The 19543-nt window shown below is 41.0% G+C and overlaps 7 protein-coding genes across 11 annotated transcripts; 2 read left to right on the plus strand and 5 right to left on the minus strand.

Moving 5' to 3' along the window:
• Positions 1–43: 43 nt before the first annotated feature.
• On the minus strand, positions 44–2358 carry LOC103830367 (autophagy-related protein 18a). The gene is made up of 4 exons (XM_009106146.3): positions 1295–2358; positions 630–837; positions 413–539; positions 44–309 (listed from the first exon to the last, which is right to left on the minus strand). Exons 1-4 carry the CDS (start codon positions 2117–2119, stop codon positions 219–221), a joined length of 1251 nt encoding a protein of 416 aa, XP_009104394.2. The 5' UTR covers positions 2120–2358; the 3' UTR covers positions 44–218.
• Positions 2359–2417: 59 nt separating this feature from the next.
• On the minus strand, positions 2418–3546 carry LOC103830368 (NADH dehydrogenase [ubiquinone] iron-sulfur protein 5-B). Its single transcript, XM_009106147.3, has 2 exons — positions 3280–3546; positions 2418–2755 (listed from the first exon to the last, which is right to left on the minus strand). Exons 1-2 carry the CDS (start codon positions 3427–3429, stop codon positions 2648–2650), a joined length of 258 nt encoding a protein of 85 aa, XP_009104395.2. The 5' UTR covers positions 3430–3546; the 3' UTR covers positions 2418–2647.
• Positions 3547–5169: 1623 nt separating this feature from the next.
• Positions 5170–8113, plus strand: LOC103830371 (UDP-glucuronic acid decarboxylase 2). Its single transcript, XM_009106149.3, has 6 exons — positions 5170–5908; positions 6478–6557; positions 6683–6766; positions 6842–6916; positions 7253–7345; positions 7436–8113. The coding sequence occupies exons 1-6, from the start codon at positions 5170–5172 to the stop codon at positions 7664–7666; spliced, it is 1302 nt and encodes a 433-aa protein (XP_009104397.2). The 3' UTR covers positions 7667–8113.
• LOC103830369 (small nuclear ribonucleoprotein Sm D2) lies at positions 7933–9157 on the minus strand. Of its 2 annotated transcripts, none has more exons than XM_018652730.2 (4): positions 9020–9157; positions 8896–8920; positions 8372–8554; positions 7933–8284 (listed from the first exon to the last, which is right to left on the minus strand). In XM_018652730.2, exons 1-4 carry the CDS (start codon positions 9022–9024, stop codon positions 8168–8170), a joined length of 330 nt encoding a protein of 109 aa, XP_018508246.2. In that variant the 5' UTR covers positions 9025–9157; the 3' UTR covers positions 7933–8167. The 2 variants fall into 2 exon arrangements, with proteins under 2 accessions (XP_018508246.2, XP_009104396.2); XM_009106148.3 differs by having other exon boundaries at positions 8372–8551; positions 9020–9145.
• A 220-nt stretch (positions 9158–9377) lies between these two features.
• On the minus strand, positions 9378–10953 carry LOC103830372 (60S ribosomal protein L7a-1). Its single transcript, XM_009106150.3, has 5 exons — positions 10788–10953; positions 10557–10598; positions 9977–10477; positions 9790–9882; positions 9378–9699 (listed from the first exon to the last, which is right to left on the minus strand). The coding sequence occupies exons 1-5, from the start codon at positions 10788–10790 to the stop codon at positions 9568–9570; spliced, it is 771 nt and encodes a 256-aa protein (XP_009104398.1). The 5' UTR covers positions 10791–10953; the 3' UTR covers positions 9378–9567.
• On the plus strand, positions 10934–13041 carry LOC103830373 (pentatricopeptide repeat-containing protein At3g62890). Its single transcript, XM_009106151.3, has 2 exons — positions 10934–12288; positions 12362–13041. Exons 1-2 carry the CDS (start codon positions 11020–11022, stop codon positions 12791–12793), a joined length of 1701 nt encoding a protein of 566 aa, XP_009104399.1. The 5' UTR covers positions 10934–11019; the 3' UTR covers positions 12794–13041.
• LOC103830374 (serine/arginine repetitive matrix protein 2) lies at positions 12915–19451 on the minus strand. 4 transcript variants are annotated; one of them, XM_009106154.3, is made up of 12 exons: positions 18964–19451; positions 18352–18424; positions 18141–18271; positions 17725–18063; positions 16516–17633; positions 14913–16434; positions 14654–14817; positions 14427–14587; positions 14190–14350; positions 13525–14075; positions 13304–13435; positions 12915–13204 (listed from the first exon to the last, which is right to left on the minus strand). In XM_009106154.3, the coding sequence occupies exons 1-10, from the start codon at positions 19060–19062 to the stop codon at positions 13878–13880; spliced, it is 3966 nt and encodes a 1321-aa protein (XP_009104402.1). In that variant the 5' UTR covers positions 19063–19451; the 3' UTR covers positions 12915–13204; positions 13304–13435; positions 13525–13877. The 4 variants fall into 4 exon arrangements, with proteins under 4 accessions (XP_009104402.1, XP_033130184.1, XP_033130183.1 ...); XM_033274293.1 differs by having other exon boundaries at positions 13101–13435; positions 16516–17234; positions 17271–17633; XM_033274292.1 differs by having other exon boundaries at positions 13101–13435; positions 16516–17220; positions 17257–17633.
• Between the last annotated feature and the right edge of the window lie 92 nt (positions 19452–19543).

Below are 19543 nucleotides of genomic sequence, written 5' to 3' on the forward strand. Positions count from 1 at the left end.
TTTTAAGCAAAAAAAAAAAAAAAAAATACTCGACATTTTTTTGTAAAGATATATTATACGAATCAGTTTTGGTTAAAGATTAAAGGTTTTACAAAATATACAAATCGTTTGTGTTATTATTATACACAAACTATATACATTAATACCGTATGGTTGCACCAACTCTCACCACTTTAAGTAGCAGAGATAGACAAGGAACTAAAGAGAATAGATTGCATCTAGAAAACAGAAGGCGGTTTTAGACAGTTGTGATACTCGAGCTGAGACATTTCTCCTCCGTTCACTGGATCAAACTGGCATCTGTAGAAGCTGTTCAAAACAACAAAGAACATGATCCAACTCAGGTCAAATCAGATATGCAATAAGAGTTCAAGTTTGTCAATTGAATGACAAGTTTCTTTTTGCTGCTTACCTCCCATCCATGCCAAGAATAACAACAGTGTTCTTCTGATGACCAAACGCGACTATGTACTGAGTTCCTTCAACCAATCTGAACTGAGCCACCGACCACTCCGAGCTGAAATACTTCGGCAACACTCCTAATAGAGTAAAAAAGCGTTATGCTAACTGAACCAAGACGCTGCTAAGGCGTGAAACTAACTGACTTTTGGGTTTAGGCCATCTTATACCTTTGAATAACGACAGAGACGATGATGGGGATGAGGAAGAACGGGTAAGTTCAGCAGCAATTCGTGGTGTGTCTTTGACTTGAGAGCCGGAGTTGACTTTGAGACCAAAGACATGGACAGTTCCTTTGTCGCTTGAGACAGCTAGCCACTCAGCACTTGAAGAGAAAGCGAGGCTATATATCTCCGCTCTATCTGCACCCCTCCTAACCTGTACAATCACATCACGTTATTGTCACCGAGCAATGGAGTCCAAACTCGTAAGTCATAAGGCATTATTATTATAAACATCTGAAATTCCCTAAGAAAATAAGAATCGAAAAGACTTTAAAGAGTAAATTCAAATGAGAAGATAAATACTGAGAGTTTCTCCTATGGAATAACCAATGCAAATAAGCTTGTATAGGATTTCTACAGCTTAAGGAGGAACAAGATCAAATGCAAGATGCATCACCACATGTTTCATAACAACAACTGCTCTGACAATGGATTCATCAATGACCCTAACAGTTTAATGTGGTCATCATATTAATCAGACTATTACCAACGTTGAGCTCACTAAACAAAAGATGCATCCTTTTCAATCAACATGTTTCACCCTCCTAACTATTCCACAAAGATGAAAGCTTTCGATTAATTAAAAGCCTAAAACGGCTTTATACTAGTACCTCTTGGCGCAAGGTGCCGTCAACAGTATTAAACACCCGAACCAGAGTCCCCTTAGAGCTAGCCGTAGCCAACAAACCCCCATCTTGCGTGAGAGCAAAGCAAGCAATCCTCGAATCATGAGCCATAACGAACTTAGTCCTCTTAGAAGCATAATGCTCGATCCTCACCTGTCCTTTCTGCAAGCCAGGACACACCAACACCATCGAACCACCAGCACCCTGAGAGACAGCACACAGTCCCTTAGGATTCGCAATCGTCTCAATCTGATGCATCAGCTTGAGGTCCACGAAGTTGTAGACAAAGATCTTCTGCTCAAGAACGACGACGATCCGATCCCTCCTGAGGCGAACCGATCTAACGTCGGACCTGAAGGAGAGCTCGCCGATGCACCTGCTCTGGTGATCGTCCCAGATCATGACCTTGCTGGGAGGGTACTGGGGGTCGGGCCCGCCGCCGACGATGGCTAGGATGTTGCATCGGAAGAGCATCTCCACGACGGCGACTCCGCCGCCGCGGTCGAAGTCGCGGCGGAAGATTTCGCGGAAGGGGTCGCAGTTGAGGATGCGGAAGCCGCGGGAGGTGCCGACGGCGAAGCAGGCGTGGTCTTGGTTGAAGGAGAGGTGGAGGAGGGATGGAGGAGGCGTCGCGGGGGGAGAGGAAGGGGTTTGAATCTGATCGGAATTGTGATTGGGATCTTCGGAGGAGGTGAGAGTCATGGAGGAGAAGGAATCGAGAGGCTCGGCGTCGTCTCCGCGGTGGTGAGAGTCGGAATCTGAGGGAGGCGTGTTGGGGTTAGGCCAGGGAGAGGAGGAGACGGTGGCCATGGAAGAAGAAGGAGAAGCGTGGAGAGGGAGGTTCCAATTAAGAAAGGGACTTGGTGGTTTGCTTGTTGCCGTCGTTTTATCATCTTTTCAGGCGCCTTCTTTTTTAAGCAACCAAACCAAAGTTTGAGATAAACTCGAATTTTATATTTACCACCACATTATTTTGTTTTGTTTGTTTCAGTTTTTTTGTTACACTTAACGAATTTTATCTGAGAATAATACAGAGCTTTTTTTTTTTTTTAATCAAATTCAAATGAACTCCATATTGGTTTCATTGATGGTGAATGTATTATGTTAATTAAGATTAACTGTAAGAGTAAATTATTACCATGAAAGAAGTCTGTTTGATGAACAGCCAAAGGATATACTCAGTCAAATTGAGAAGGAAAAAAAAAACAGTATATTCATTTGCAGAAGCAAAGTGAAAACAATCAAAAGGAGTTTGACAGACAACACATACAGAGAATCTGCACGAAACTTTGGTTATTCTTCTTCCTGGTTACGGAAGATGCAAACTTGGCTTCACGACTAGTGATTACTAGTATGAGTGGCATCACCGCCGGTATCTTGGCCTTTCTTTGAAGCTGCTCTTAGTTTACGTTGTTCCTCTTTGTATATCCTGTTTCTTCGTTGGAACTACACACAAAATTACACACTCCCTTTGTCAGTTCCATCTGGGATAAGCTTATATAGGAAGCAAAGAATCTATCGTCAAGATAATAAACAAAAAAAGCTTTTAACACTCTCTCAAAGTTTCTCCCATGAGCCTATTAATGCATTTCGATTTTCATTCCACCTTTATATGTTGCCAATACAGAGAGAACATGTACTTAGAATTTCATCTCGATCACAGACAATGAAATGGCTATCTAAGCGCTAAGACTGGTTCAGTGAATGGTATGAATATGAAAACATCCACCAATTATACTTTTCATTTCATCAAAAGTAATCAAACCATGAAAGTTCCAAGCAAAAAGCTTATGATAAGCTGCTTATCACATCATACAGATACATACACCTAATAAGTGAGCAGAAGATTTTTTTCCGAATTGATCTGGATTCGAGTAATCAAAATTGAAAACGGATCTAAGCAGTCGACGCGCGTGAATTGGTGATTTAACAAATCCGGCAAGAGCGAGAGAAAGGTAAGGAGTAGGTACCTCTTTGGAATGGTGAAGACATTCGAGGTAGTCTTCACGAAGAAGAGAGCAATCCTTGGGCTCTCTGCAGTGAGACATACACTCGCTGAAATCCATCCAGAAATCGTAACATCTCCCTTTGTTCCCCGTTATTCCCCACCCCGACGCCATTGGTGATGAAACTGGATGATTAGAAGATACGTTCGTCTCTTCAGGAAGAAGACCTGATTCCCCAACGATCCGGACGATTCGGGTTTATCCAATTACAACCCGGATTATCCTGTTTAAGGCCTTAACCTTGCTGGTTTTAACATCAACATATAGGCCCAGTGTATCCAATATATTGGGCCTAATCAATCATCCTACTAACCCCATATATTGCCACGTATAGGGTCGTGTTCTAAAAATCGGTTCATAGAGAATAATCCTCTATAAAACGCTTAACATTGGTCGATACTATTATGTCTTGTCAAGGCTCAACCCACCTAACGAGTAACTAATTCTCTCATAGTGTCTAACGTCAGAAGAAGGTGGTGTCGACTTTATGAAGATTGTTTCACAATGCTATGGCTTGTTTTCTCAAGTACTTGGCCACCACCTTACTTGATTTAGTTTTTAACATATACCGTTTAATCTAAACTATTTGACGATATATATAATAAATTCATATATTTTTTTATAAAATAGTCTAATCTGAACTCGTTTGTAGAATCTATTTGTTAGCTAGTCTTATTCCATTTATCATAAAATTTCAATTGTTGTTTATAAGAAAACAAACAAATCGATTTGATAAGTATGTTAGCCACGTTAGAATCAAGTCAACGTAAACGCCAATGCTCTTCCCTTTCTCTTAATTTGTATTCAAAGTTGTATGTAAGTTTTTAGTTCAATGATTGATCATGTTCTTTACCAACCAAAATGCTCCATTCTAACAAATATATATTGTTATATGAGTTGTATCAATATTGCAAATCAGCCAAGGAAATATGTCATGGTTGGTAGACAGCTTTCGTTTACGTGTTAATCAAATAAATGTTCTAATTCAAGCAAATGTTTTCAAAATTAGCAATCCATATTTTTTTACAACTAAACTCCCAAATTTTATGAATATGGCAAAATAAAAATAGTATATAAGAACCAAAAATATATTATTTTAATTTTTTAGAAAATATAATTAAATAGACTACAAATTAAATAGTGTTAGTTAAACATTGATCATGAAATACTAATAATTAAAAACACATAAATTACATGTTGATTTTTTAGAACCGGATTTTGAAGTTGACATGAATCACTGGTTTTTAGCTGGTTTTACCAGTTTTTCTCAAATCCGAGTTTTAAACTGAAATGGATTCAACTTTTTCAACGAGCCACGGTCAGATCGGTTTAAAGGATAAATTTTAGTTTATAGTAAAAGATTGAAAATAAATTTTAATATTCCTATAAATTTATGATAACATATATAAATCATTAAAAATAACAAATGATATATCTTATTCCTTTTAAACATATTTATCACCACAAAAAGATGAATGTAATTAGAAGATTATTTGAAAAAATTGTGGACAGTTAAATGGTTTGTTAAACTATTTGAATCAAATAATAGGAAGATGAAAAATGTGAAAGAAATCATAAAAATACTAAAATCAAATTTGATGTGTCAATTTTGGTGTACTATATGTGCTTATATGGCTTTATGAGAAGAGTATTCATTCAATTTTTTTTATATAAACATGTGTTTTAACTTGCTGCTAGCAAATAATGGACTAAATAAAAGGGTATTCTCGTAATAAGAGATAGTGATTATCCTTGATCAGTAACGTCTTTGGCCACTTAAATACACGAAAATACCCGATTCGCTTTTCACGCTGCTGTTTGATCGAGAGAGAGAGGTAGGAGGAGACAAACGAGATGGCTAGCGAGCTGATCAACCGTCGACACGAGGCTGGCCAACCACACGCCGATGCTTACTACCCGAGACCTATCAAACCGTGGTCCTCCACCGTGACACGTCCTATGCGTTACATGCTCCGTGAACAGAGACTCCTCTTCGTTCTCGTCGGCATTGCCATCGCGACATTAGTATTCACAATCTTCCCTCGCTCCACCCCCTACTCGGATCCCTTCTCCGGTTACGGAATCAGGCCCGACGACGAGTCGTTCCAGGCCCAGAGGAGGCCCAGTCTCTTGATGGGAGCAACAGGCGGGAAAATCCCGCTCGGTTTGAAACGCAAAGGGCTGAGAGTGGTGGTGACAGGTGGCGCGGGGTTCGTGGGATCGCATCTGGTGGATCGGTTGATGGCGAGGGGAGACACGGTGATCGTCGTTGACAACTTCTTCACGGGACGTAAAGAGAACGTGATGCATCATTTCGGTAGCCCTAACTTCGAGCTCATACGTCACGATGTGGTGGAGCCGATACTACTGGAGGTGGATCAGATCTATCATTTGGCGTGCCCTGCCTCCCCTGTTCACTACAAGTTCAATCCCGTCAAGACAATCAAGACGAATGTGGTCGGGACGTTGAACATGCTTGGTTTGGCGAAGAGAGTGGGTGCTAGGTTTCTATTGACGAGTACCAGTGAGGTTTACGGTGATCCTCTTCAGCATCCTCAGGTTGAGACTTACTGGGGCAACGTTAATCCCATCGGTAATCTCTTCCTTCTTTGTTAAGTTGTTGGCATGTTCTGTTTTGTTTCTTGCGCATTGGTTGTGTCCGTCCTCTAATGGGAATCTGAAAACGAATCATTTTTTTTGTTCCCACGACGACGTTTAAAGCTTCTCTGTCTTTTTTTTTTTTTGCCTTTTGAATTTTCTTTCTTTCACGGAGTCAGAGAATGCGCACGTTAGAGAGTTGAAACAGGTGTTCTAATGTGATTTTCTTTCAGACATGGTCCCCATTTCTGTATGGTCAAACCATTGAACCGTGAAAAACGGGTCTTTCTCATCGTGCGTCTCTGTTACGTGTCTCTCTACCTTTAGATGCAGCCTGCCTCCATGTTAGCCTAACAGTTCCAATATACCTACTTTCATATTCTAGGGCTTTTAAATGTTTTTTTTTGCTTTTACACTGTCATTTTACTGGCAGTAATTTTTATTTTTTACTATCGTAGCGTTTTAATTACAGTGTTCTCTGAGAAGCTCTTGACCTTTTTCTTAAAACGTGGTGAATCATGTTTCTTGTGCTTTGACTGATTGTGGTTGTAATGGTCGGAACAGGTGTTCGTAGTTGCTACGACGAAGGGAAGCGTACCGCTGAGACGCTAACCATGGACTATCACCGTGGAGCCAATGTTGAGGTTGGTCTCTTTTTTTACTGCCTTTTAAGACAAGTTATGTTTTCTTTGTCTAGTAGTATTTGTCAAGAAAGAAGAGATAGAACAATGAATAACTTTTGTGTCTGCCTTGTTGATTGTGGTGACAGGTCAGGATTGCTAGGATCTTCAACACCTATGGTCCAAGAATGTGCATAGATGATGGGCGTGTTGTCAGCAACTTCGTTGCGCAGGTTGGTTAATAATTTAGCTGCACAAACTAGTAAATCAATTAAGAATGGTGGTTTGTATTAACAATAACTAAACAGGCACTAAGGAAAGAACCATTGACTGTTTACGGTGATGGGAAGCAGACAAGAAGTTTCCAGTTTGTTTCTGATCTGGTAAGACCCTCTGCTGTTTCTCCCTCAAAGAACGGTTCAATATAGTACTAACAAATTTCGAGCACAATATCTTTTATTATGTTTTTCGTGTGGGAGAAGGAAAAGAACGAATTGGTTGGTAACTTTATTGTCAAAACATATTTTATAGCTCCGAACAGTTATTTTCGTGTGAGTGAACTCACATGTTATTGTAAGAGACTAGAGAGTGTGGTGTGAGATCTAGCAACAAACGTGACCCCAAGTGTCTGAAACCCCCTTTGTCCTGTTTATTTTCTTTTTGCTGTTAAATTTTGTAGTAATGAGTCTGATTATGCGTGTTTTGTGTGATGAATAAAGGTCGAAGGCTTGATGAGATTGATGGAAGGAGAACATGTAGGGCCATTTAACCTCGGTAACCCTGGTGAATTCACCATGCTCGAGCTTGCTAAGGTCTCTTTCTATATATATGTAAAATGTATCGTTTTGATTTTTTACATTGAAATCTCTGATAGATTCTGGTGTCTTTGATTTGGTTTGCAGGTGGTGCAAGAGACAATAGATCCAAACGCAAACATAGCGTTCAGACCAAACACGGAGGATGATCCTCACAAGAGAAAGCCTGACATCACAAAGGCCAAGGAGCTTCTTGGTTGGGAACCAAAGGTGTCTCTTCGTCAGGGACTCCCTCTCATGGTCAAAGACTTCCGTCAACGTGTCTTTGGTGACCAGAAGGAAGGCTCTTCCGTGACTACCAAAATAACCGCAGCTTAAACAGTTGCACGTAGCAGCGATAGCGTTTGGTTAATGGTTTATAACCAAAAGTAGAGGCATTGCTTGCAGCTACATTGTGGAGAGAGGAGAACTTCGTTTGTTCAAATTTAATTTTGTTTTTATTTATATTTTGATAATATATTCTGTAACGTTTAAGAGTAAGAATTTTGGTGTACTTACTTATTACTACTATTATTCATGGACTTCACTACAGCTTAAGAAAAACTTGTCTGTCATACAAAGTTAAGGGGCATTACTCATAGATGAGCAGATATCTCAATCCCAACCCAAAAAAAAAAAACTGTCTTTTGCTATCACAAACTACTAGTTAGCGCTGCTTCTTAGTCATACGAGATAAGACAGAACACATGTGAAAAATAAAAGGCAACGCTAGATTTTAAGACTCATGATCAAAGATGTATCTTGGTCGATGCAACAATTAAGAAGCGAGAGGGTATGATATGAAGAAACAAGTAGGAGCAGCTGACATCTCTCTATCTCTTACTTGGGATTCCTGAGGACGATAATGACAGAGTCACCACGGAGAAACATCTTGCTAATGAAGCGATCTCTGTTGACGGGAAGAGCTTTCTTCTTTCCTTTCCCAGTTTTCGGTACCTAAAAGAAACCATAGAGAACCCCTCCCCATATGTAAGAAACCACAGATGCTATATACAAAAAAAATAGATACCAAAAAAAAAGAACCTCAGTCCACATTTCTCTGACGTTTTCGAGAACCATGTTGCAGTGCCTGTCGAAAGCCCTAACACGGCCAAGGAGTTTCCTGTTGTTGCGGCAATTGATCAACACCTGAGTGTTGTTCTTAACACTCATCATCAAAACAGAAAGTGGTCCTGTGTTGAACTCCTCCTCTTCCGTCTTTCCCTGCTAATCAAAGTGTACAGAAAGTATATGATGACAAATCAACCAATGCATTTCAATACAAGATTGCCTTCTTAATAACATCGAGTAGAAGAGATCAAAACATAGAGCTAATTAAATAACCATAACTAAAGATCAAGGTAACATTTTTTTATCAAAAAAAAAAAGATCTAAGGCAACATCAACATTCACACAGCCATAGCTCTACAAGATGCATGAACCATAAGAGTAGCGAATTAATAGCTCTAATCGAGTAGTTCGAGCCCTAAAAAAGCAATACTAGAGCAATGATGGGTGAGGTGTCAAAGTATAGAGCTTCTAGAGAGAGGCGAATAGATTTAACTTACGTTGGTATCCTCTTCCATTGGCCTACTGCAGAAGACGAGACAAAAAGCGAGTGTTAGAAAAGAAAAATCTTCGATTTGAGTAAAGATATACTGTAAAATTAGCAGACGAAACGAAGAATCCTACCTCATGTTCACTTGGAATCAATAAAACAATGAGCAGATCGAAGCAATTAGGGGTTTTAGCAGCTAAATCACGATCTCGGTTTTCCAAATATTTCTCAGGGAAGAGGAAGAAGACTGTGAGTCGAAAGCCATGGCGGTTAAAAAAGGGCTGCACTAAAGGCATTGGGCCTCAAAAGTATTACAAATGGGCCTAAAGCCCAACTTACCTTGGGTCCTAACCTATTAACTGTTCAAGCTCCTCTTTTCTAGACACGCCATCTCTCTTTGTTCTCAACATGAATTTGACAAAACAAGTTCCAATCATGAATCCATATCTAAAACTACTACGCTTGCACTACCATACCCATCAAACAAAATGGTTTTAATTTGCAAATAATTTTCGATAAATAGGTAAACTCAAAAGCAAAATGTATAACAAAACTGCATATTATCCTCAAGTGTGCAAAAACATAGATAATAAGAGAGAATAGAATTTTAAAACATTCAATGAAACGGCTAAGCAAAACCATCATCATCATCATTGTGTTTCTTGACCGAGAGAAACTCTGATTAGTTCATTCTCTGGGCAGCCTCCTTGGCAAGAACCCTCTCCTTAGCTTTGGTCTTGGCTTGAGACTTGGATCCCATTATCCCTCCTCCCCACTTCTTCCTGTACTCCTCGTACTTGTCGTTGAAGTTTGCCTGTTCACACCCCCAATACAACAAACACGTTAAAGCTACAAGTCAAGTCACTATGAGAACTTTATGTTTCGAGTCCTCTCTTTTATTTACCTTGATGGCTTCAAGGATTTTGCTGAACTCAAGCTTGTCCTCGTTCTTGACAGTGGTCAAACACAAGCAAGCAGCAGTCTTCTGATGAACGACCTGCAAGTAGATGAGAAGAAATGAACATCAATCACGGTTAAAGAGCGAATAAAATGGAGACAACACTAACGCATGGAGAGGAAAATTCTATTACCGTTCCAAGACGAGATTTGCCTTTGACAATGCAGTAAGGAACTTCCATCTTTCTGCAAAGTGCAGGTAACCAGACGACCAGCTCGATAGGGTCAACATCGTGAGCAATGACAACAAGCTGCGCCTTGTTCTGCTCGATGAGGTAAGTCACGTGGTTGAGCCCATACTTGACGACAATGGGCTTCTTGGATTCAGAAGGCTTTCCCTCAGCCTCGGCTTGAGCTTTCTTCAAAAGACGATCCTTCTTTGCAGCTTTGTCCTCTGGCCTATACTTCATAAGAACCTTGAAAAGCTGGGTTGCAAGGTTCTTGTCAAGAGTCTTGGTGAACTGGTTCAAAGCCGGAGGGACCTTGAGCCTCTGCTTAAGGATACGCTTCTGCCTTTGAAGACGGATTGACTTAGGCCATTTGATGTAACGAGTCAAGTCCTTCTTAGGAGGCAAAGCTCCACCGATACCGAATTGTTTTGGCCTTCTCTCAAACAACGGATTAGTAACCTTCTCCTGAAAAAAGAAACATCGAATAAACATCAAGTAATTGCACAATGCTAGATGATGTGAGAAAGCAGTTAGAGGCATATACCGTCTTCTTCTTGGCAACCACTTTCACTCCCCTTTTCGGTGCCTACAAATCAGAAAATGCCAAACCAAACACAGATAAGCATCAGAAACACGACTGGTACACATCGGACCTAGAAGAAGCAAATGTATTCCACAAGACAAGAGTACTAACTTATGCAAAACGAGTAGAACCAAATAGATCAAAAATCAAACGAAGGTACATTAGATTTCAGTGTGAGTTGCAAAAACATACCATTGGGTGTTGTCGATTTCTGGAAGCAGACGGAGGAGAGAGCGGCGGAGACTGACTGACAATTAGGGTTTTATGTTATCACTTGTTTATATAAAGGACAACTAATTATCTGATATTTACATTTTTAGACCCAAAGTTTTGTTCTTTGCAAAATCGACCCATCTACCAAACCAACAGCTGTGAACTGAGAGACATAAAAGATTGTTTCCGACGTTGTCCGGTGATCTGAGAAATGGTAATAACGAGAATATGTGGTAATACTATAAATCCGATTTTTCATATTCGACATCTAAAGCTCGAGTCTTTCCTATGGAACCTCATCATTCGCGCCGCTCTTCATCACAATCCCTCCCCACATTCTCCAATCTCCGTCTACCTCCGCATGCGCCGCCACTCCGTCACACCCGACTTTCACACTTTCCCCTTTCTTCTCCCTTCTTTCCACAACCCCGCTCACCTTCCTCTCGGCCGACGAACCCACGCTCAGATTCTTCTCTTCGGTCTCCACGCTGACCCCTTCGTCCGCACTTCTCTCCTCAACATGTACTCTTCCTGCAACGACTTGGCCTCCGCTCAGCGAGTCTTCGATGAGTCTATCTCAAAGGACTTACCCGCGTGGAACTCGGTGGTGAACGGTTATGCCAAAGCAGGGTTGTTAGATGTTGCGCGGAAGCTGTTCGACGAAATGCCTGAGAGAAACGTGATCTCGTGGAGCTGTTTGATAAACGGGTACGTTACTTGTGGGAGGAACAGAGAAGCGCTTGGTTTGTTCCGAGAGATGCAGTTATCTAAAATCAGACCGAACGAGTTCACATTGTCGGCTGTGCTCTCCGCCTGTGGGAGATTGGGCGCGCTTGAGGAAGGGAGATGGGTTCACGCTTACGTGGATAAGTACAATGTTGAGATTGACGTCGTCTTAGGTACATCTCTCATTGACATGTACGCCAAATGTGGGAGTCTTGAGAGAGCAAAACTTGTTTTCGTTTCCTTGGGATGCAAGAAAGACGTCAAAGCCTATAGTGCGATGATGTGTTGCTTAGCAATGCACGGATTAACAGAAGAGTGCTTCCAGCTGTTCTCTGAGATGACGTCTAACAACATAAACCCAAACTCTGTGACTTTCGTGGGGGTTCTCGGTGCTTGCGTTCATGGTGGTCTTGTAGACGAAGGAAGATCGTACTTTGCGATGATGGTTGAGAGATTCGGTATCACTCCATCGATCCAGCATTATGGATGTATGGTTGATCTCTACGGAAGAGCTGGTTTGATCGAAGAGGCAGAGAGTTTTATAGCTTCTATGCCTATGGAGCCTGATGAACTCATTTGGGGGTCTCTCTTGAGCGGGTCGAGAATGCTTGGGGATGCGAAGACTTGCGAAGCTGCACTCAAGAGACTCATCGAGCTAGATCCCATGAGTAGCGGAGCCTATGTGCTTTTATCAAATGTCTATGCTAAAACAGGGAGGTGGATAGAAGTTAAGCGTATCAGACAAGAAATGGAGGCAAATACAAAACTAAACTCTTTGCTAAAAACTGTTTTAATGGTTTCTGAACTAACTGAAGATTTTTCTACAGGTGAAAGGTATCAAGAAAGTTCCGGGATGCAGCTCCGTTGAAGTAGACGGCGTGATTCACGAGTTTGTTGTGGGAGACGAGTCTCAAGAAGAGAGCGAAAGTATTTACGCTATGCTCGATGAGGTAATGCAGAGGCTGAGAGAAGAAGCTGGATATGTTTTGGACACCAGAGAGGTTTTGCTTGATCTTGATGAGGAAGGTAAAGTGAAGGCTCTGTCTTACCACAGTGAGAAACTGGCGATCGCCTTCTGTTTGATGAAGACGAGGTCTGGAACTCCGGTGAGGATCATTAAGAACCTCAGAATCTGTGGGGATTGTCATCTTGTGATGAAGCTGATCTCGAAGCTATACGGTAGAGAGATTGTTGTAAGAGACTGTAATAGATTTCACCATTTTAGAAACGGATCTTGCTCTTGCAGAGATTATTGGTGATATAATTGCTCCACCAATGTTTGAGAACACACATTGCAAAGGTTTCGAAATTAAGGAAGAAAATATAACAAAATAGCTTGGTTGTATAACTAGTAAGATACTCTAGAACCAGAGGACTGTAAGATTCTCTCACTTATATTATCTTTGATGAACAATGTACAGTTTATACATTAAGGCAAACATACACTCATGAGTTGAGGATTTTCAGTAAAAAAAAAAAAAACATTTTAGTTAAGATACGACAAAGATAAAGAGGAACAAAAGCCTGTTTCAAAACTTTGCCGGAAAACTGCAACTGAAAATCAGATAGGGAAGTTATTGGTAACCCAGAGAAAACCGTTCTCCAAGACCGCAGAACTCTATTTGTAACTTTCTTTTACTTTGTTATCTACAAAAACAAAAAAGACAACACTGCACCAAGAGAAAGAGCAACAAAGGAACATCAGATTTGGTGTTTTGGGGGTAAATATAAGATAACTTGAGAAATGAAATGAATAAAATCTTTCTTACCTCCTAAAACAAAAAAAAAAGGCTATCACCACTACAAGAAGATCTACTATTACTCCAAACTCTTCTAATCTTATTATTTCCTTTCTTTGTAATACCCTAAATGGCTTATTTAGAATGCCAACAGTTTACAATCTGCAAAAAAAATAACATCCAACTTAAGTTTCAGCCCATAGCTTTTACAGAAAAAAAAAAGAATAGTAATCTATGGACCAGAGACTGACCTGATACTGGGAGAACGGCTTTCTCTGTCTTGAGATCGAGAAATAGAGAATCCAGTACCACAAGTTACACCTTGGTTGCTCTGTATACATACTCCATACATGGTTCTTGGATAATTAGCTGGAGAAGAAGGCTTCCGCAGAAGAATAAGAGAAGCATCTGATGGAGTCAATTGTCATGTTCCTTCATAACAGACTCTGTAAGCGGAACTCTTCATGGATTTGTATAAAATGATTATGGGATCCGAAACAAATGTTCAAAACGCAAGCAGAGCTGCAAGGCAACATATGATAATTTTGCCTCTTTCTTCTTCTCACTTGACAAAAAAAAAAGCTGCTTCATTTCAGCTCGTCTTTCACCGGTTATTGGCCTGCATTGCAAGCTTCACTAGACGTAGCAACCCTTCCAAGTCTTGAAAGTTATAATCAAGAGTGCTTTTTATGGATAGAACTCCCTCTCCTTGTTGTTGGTCCTCCCCCAAGTTTTCAATAGAAGCTGCCAATGCCACACGTGATTTCCTCGATGCATCCATTGCCAGATTTACGTTCTGAGCCTGCAAACAGTAGAGAGTAGCTCAGGTTAATCACATGTCTAAAGAATATCAACGTTGCAAAGAAAACGCAGCACATCAAATTCACAACGTTGCAAGAGCCGTTAATAGACTTACAAATTGAATTATGCGTAAGATATTAGAGCGGTTTTGCGCTGAAATGACGTGGTTCCCAGCAACTAAAGGTGAGCTGGTGCACCTTGAGTTGCCAACTCTGTCTACAGCTGCTGGATTGTTCACGTTATCAACATCCGAAGCAGAAGAGGAAGGAGACTCACCTAAAAGACAGCGAGAAGAAGGTTACAATGTGAAGAATATTTCCTAAACATCGTTGGTTATATCAGACTAGCTTACCAGGAGGAACTATTTGCAAAGAAGTCTGCAATTCATTTCGATATCTATTAGCACTGGTGTAAGAGGAGTTGAGCACTCTCATATACCCTGCCTCCATGCATTTGTAAGCCAGAGCAGCAGCTCCCATCTCTTTAGACTTCTCATACTCACGTGCACAAAATCTATCATGACAAAAAGAGGTTTTACAAATGATTACAAATGGTAAAAGAAAGAACATTCTGAATTACCCGCAGAGATTCGCTGTGCTGCTATAAATACTCGTAGAGTGGATCATTGTCTCTCCTTGTCTAGCACTCTCGTTACTGCTCGTCTCCAAGAGAAAAGCACCGTGAAGAAACTTGAGGCAAGCTTGGAAGTAAAGCTCAATGAACTCAAGGTTTGAGATAGAACTCTGCAGCAGCAACAACAAAAAAGCAAGACCATTAGAATAAAAAAAGATCAGAATGAGAGATAACACTGCAACTGAATTATGAGAAGAAAAAAAACCTTGAGGCGATCAGCTGTATGTTTTAGATCTTTAGCTTCTTTCAAAATACCATGGGCGGCTTGCACAGATGTTACTTCCTTCCGCAAGGGGCTTGGAGAAGGCTCGTTTCTCCTTCTTACCTGGGCTGTTGCCTTCGTCACATCATCAGCTTGGATACTATTATTCCCAGCTGATGTCCCACATTTTTCGACTTTCTTACGGGAGGAATCGCCTCTAGATGGTGGCCGTGCTGGAGAAGTTAGATCTGCTCTGTTACTCCTCTCTGATACTCTTTCAACGTCATAAGGCTTTGGAATGTTTGGTTTCACGACCATGTCTGGACTACTACCATCGTTTATCTTCTTTTCAATATGTCTCGGACCATCCCGTGAAGATGAACCTTTTCCTGACTTCTTCGCCAAAGAATCATTGCTACGTCGATGAATATGATCCTTGTGGCCACCATTTTCTAAATTGGCATCCAGAGAAGGTTCAGCGCGCACTTTAGCTTTCAAAGATCCTTTATTATCACAAACATCTAGCACAGGAGACTCACGGGATCCATGTTTGTTCTTTCTCCGCGTTTGCGATCTATCACTCCCACCATCACCTTCACCATCTGAGAATCTTCTCATACTACTTGCTGCCAAGAAGTCAGTATCATGAGATTCTACTTTCTTCTTTCTCATAGGTGAGGACGACACCGACTCAACAGGCGAAGATTTAACTTCGTGGGAGCTGTTTCTGGGTTTATGAGAAGAACTAGAGGTGGCTGCAACATGTCCGTACTCTCTTCTCGAATGACTTTTGTTTTTCTTTTCCGATTTTCCACTTCCATGAGAAAAACTTGGTTCCTTTCCTTCTTTAAGAACTCGAGCTTTCTTTCGTTCATGGTTTTCCTTCTCACGGTACACCCTAGGAGAACCATGGCTCTCTTTCAGTTTCCTCTTTTTACTCCCCCCTGTGCTATTACTATTTCCCGTGTCCGAAGCTCCTCCTCCTTCCTCTTTTGGCATTTTAGAGGAGACTCGAGTCTTGTTCTTTTTATCTGCTGATGCGACGGGGACACCACTGTCTGAAGCTCCTCCTTCATCAGGAAACAGAAAACTTTCAATCTTCATTTTCTTGGCCAGCATTGAACTCTCTCGCTCTGCATTCCTTTTGTTATTCATCTTCAAGCTCCTCGAGTCATGATCAGAGTGGTGATCCACTGCTTTGCCTCTCTCTTTCTGTTTATGTTTCTGTCTCTCTTCGTCAGCAAAGTCACTAAGTCCATGCGAGTTGTGCATGGTTCCGTTTCTTGCTGATGTTAGGATACTCTTCTTGCTCGTCTCTGCAGTCCGAGAACCTTCTTTGACCATTCCGTTGTCTAACTTTTTAAAACCCTTCCTCTTCTTTTTGGTGTTGTCCTCTCCCTGATTAAACTGAGGTTTAAGACCACTCTGCACTGGAGCCTGGCTGTCAGGTGCAGGAATCTGATACATCGCATACACAGCTTTCGTTGTTTCATCTTCAGGAACATCGCAATAGTTCGCACCAGGGCTGAAACACACATTTTTGACAATATATCACATCGAAAAGAATAATATGACAAATAATAGAGAATTAAGAAAGAAAACTCACAGCCAATCAAGCATCGTGCACATCCATTTCTCCGGAAGTTTGGGGACGGGGCCAAAAGGAAGAAGCCGCCACTGTCCACACTTGTCACAAGCAACCCAATGTTCTTCTATGACCACGGGATTCGCTTTAGGAAGAGAAGGATCACTACCAAGTTTGCCCACTGAGGGTCCAGGACCAACATTCTGAGATTCTGTCACTGGGACTCGAGACTTTTCCGGCGTATCTTCTAAGGTCGGAGGTTCCTCTTCCTCCTCAGAGTCCTCCATGTCTCCAAAAAAGTCTTTGTAAGTGTCCTCAGCTTTTTTGCCACCATTATGTGGTTTCAAGGCTGCCACTTCCTTCTTCTCAGCTTGACCATTCATCTTTGTTTCATTGACAACAGAGCTTTTCTGTTTACTAAACTTCGATGAAGACTGTGGCTCCCGTTCTGTCTGATCAGACTTCTGTTTTCTCGACGAATGTTCTTTATGACCACTTTTCAGCTTTGACGCTTCTGTTTCCTTTTTGGCTAACTCAGGAGCTTGGCTTCCTTTGTATTCTTTCCTCGAGCGTCCTGAAGCATCATCATCACCAAATCTAGTCTTCTTATCTCCCCGAACACTTCCAGCTGAACTAGTCTTTGGATTCTCATGATGCGGCGGCTCAAGAGCTTTGCTTCCTTTGTATTCTCCTACCTCCATTTCTCCCTTAAGACTGCCATTGTAATTTTCTTTGGATGCGTCAAGTAATTTACTACTGGCTGTTTCTTTGGATGCATCAAATAATTTACTACTGGCGGTTTCTTTCTCCGTAGCAGAAGGATATGATGTGTTTGTTTCCGTTGGCTTCTTGACGGAGCCATCATTTCCATCTAACAGGCCCTTCTTACTGCGGACATTTGTGTCTGCAGACAAGTTGTTCCTCTCCAGCATCTTTCTTTTCTTCTCTACTGATGGATCCTCGCCACCTTTTTGAGGTTCCAGACGGTTTGCCATAGCAGAAGAACTCTCAATGAAAAGCCTGGATGGAGATGTACGCTTATATCCCTTCTCGGGTTTTTCCCTCTCGATGAACCGAATCAGGTCATTAGAGAGTGGAGATAGCAACTGACAAGGATCCACAGGAAGAGAAGTCATAACCTGCATATAAGAATATTATCAACACGATAAAGCCTCTCAAAACTAAGGACACTGTTGCATTATATCGAAACAAAACAAGGAAAACTCTTACATTAAGAATATTGGCGGGAGACTCCAGCGGAGAATAACCTTGAGGTTCTCCAGACATCGCTTCACTACCAGAAACACTATTAGGCGACACATCAAGTCCGAGGCCACTGTATATCGCAGCAGCATTCTTTTCAGCAGGTAAACTATCTGCTCCCATCTTTATCCGAAGCTTCAGGGAGTTTTGTTTACTGAAGACCCCAGGCTTCTCGGTTGCAGATTCATGTCTGGAACTGGAGTTGGGTTTCTTGGATTTCATTGATTTTTTGGGGATTCTAGAGGAAGCAAGCTCAGAATTTGCCTTTTTAGGAAGGCTAGAAGAAGCTGCATTACCACTCTGGGACTGAGAGAAGAAAAGAAGGTTAAGAGAGTAAGTAATGTTATAAAAGCATTTACAGGAAGAAAAAAAAGAACATATACCTCCCCTGGTAAGATGTTAGGAGATCTAGTCCCTGCAGAGCTCTGAGGTTTTGCAGGTGCCTTTGGATAAGACCAAAGAGGGGAACGTTGATAAGTTGGCAAGAAAGAGCCATAGCCACCAAATTTCGCCCCTGTAATGAAATTCAAAGGACTAGTTTCACACTTTGTGACCCAAAGGAAGAAGAAGAGTTGCTGCCACGCATAAACATACCAAGATTCTCTGCAGAAAAATCGCCCTCGAAGTCTTTCTGGAAATGTCCAAGAATGTTTTGAAGCTTGTGGTCCTTCAAAATAAACAAAACATTGATTACTAGCAAAAAAGTAAAGAATTCAAAGACTCAGAGGCGTGGATGCTTCGACCAAACCCTAAGAATTTAAACAGACATACCATAGAAACCTTGTTTACATCCATGTAATAAAAACCTAAACACAGCAGCAGGCAATCGCAAACTAAAGACTTCCTTAAAGAAACCAAAGGCTTAAATAGTTTAACAATCTGGGAAACTGATCTAATCGCAATTAAAGTGATCTCGTTTTGCAGATTAAATCATAAAGAATTTACCAAAACATAACATTTAAACATACATATACCATGTTAACCACATACACATCCTTAATAATAACCTTTCCAAAGTAAAAATCGATCAATGCATCTTGAACAACGATATTTAAAAATAAAAAAAATTAGTCTAGACGTTCAAAAAATCGATACCATGTTGACCACATACACAGTAACATTAGCACTTGACACAGTTCATAATCCAAGTTGTCAATAAGCCACTAACATATATTAAAAAAAAAAAAAGAGAGAGATTAATGTTACAATGTAAGAGAGATCGTTGTCAGGGTCGAAGCTAGAACCAAAATCGTTAGTGAGATTGTAAGAGCAAGCCTCTCCTTCTTCAAGCTCAGACTCCTCCATATCTATCCACACCACCTTAACCCTAACCCTAGCCCCTTTCTAACATTGCAATCCTCCCCACACCCACACACACACCCACACACACGAAAAAAAACGTTAAGACAAAACAATTGGATTGGCTACGGATCCACGAAACAGTAAAGCCCCAAACTTATAAGATTTGCCTTAGCTAAGATCAAATTCGAAATCCGATCAGGAGCACCCTAAATCGAACACAAGAGACAAAGTAGAAGCCAGCCCCCCCAGAAAGTGAATTTGATTTTTGTTTTTTTGTTCAATTTCGAAGAGCAATTGAATTCGAAGAGAAAACAATCTGATGGAAAGAGAGCAGAATTATTTGGGAGTTTTTGGAATTGGATCAAATATGAGTTTGGAATTGGATCTCTCTGTTCGCTGGACAAAATCAATTCAGCAAAACCAACCCGAAGAATCTCCCGGGTTTTGGTATAGGGTCAAACGCGGTTATTTGTTTCCTTTTTTA

Source organism: Brassica rapa, chromosome A07 (assembly GCF_000309985.2).
Source record: "Brassica rapa cultivar Chiifu-401-42 chromosome A07, CAAS_Brap_v3.01, whole genome shotgun sequence".
Classification (NCBI taxonomy): domain Eukaryota; kingdom Viridiplantae; phylum Streptophyta; class Magnoliopsida; order Brassicales; family Brassicaceae; genus Brassica; species Brassica rapa.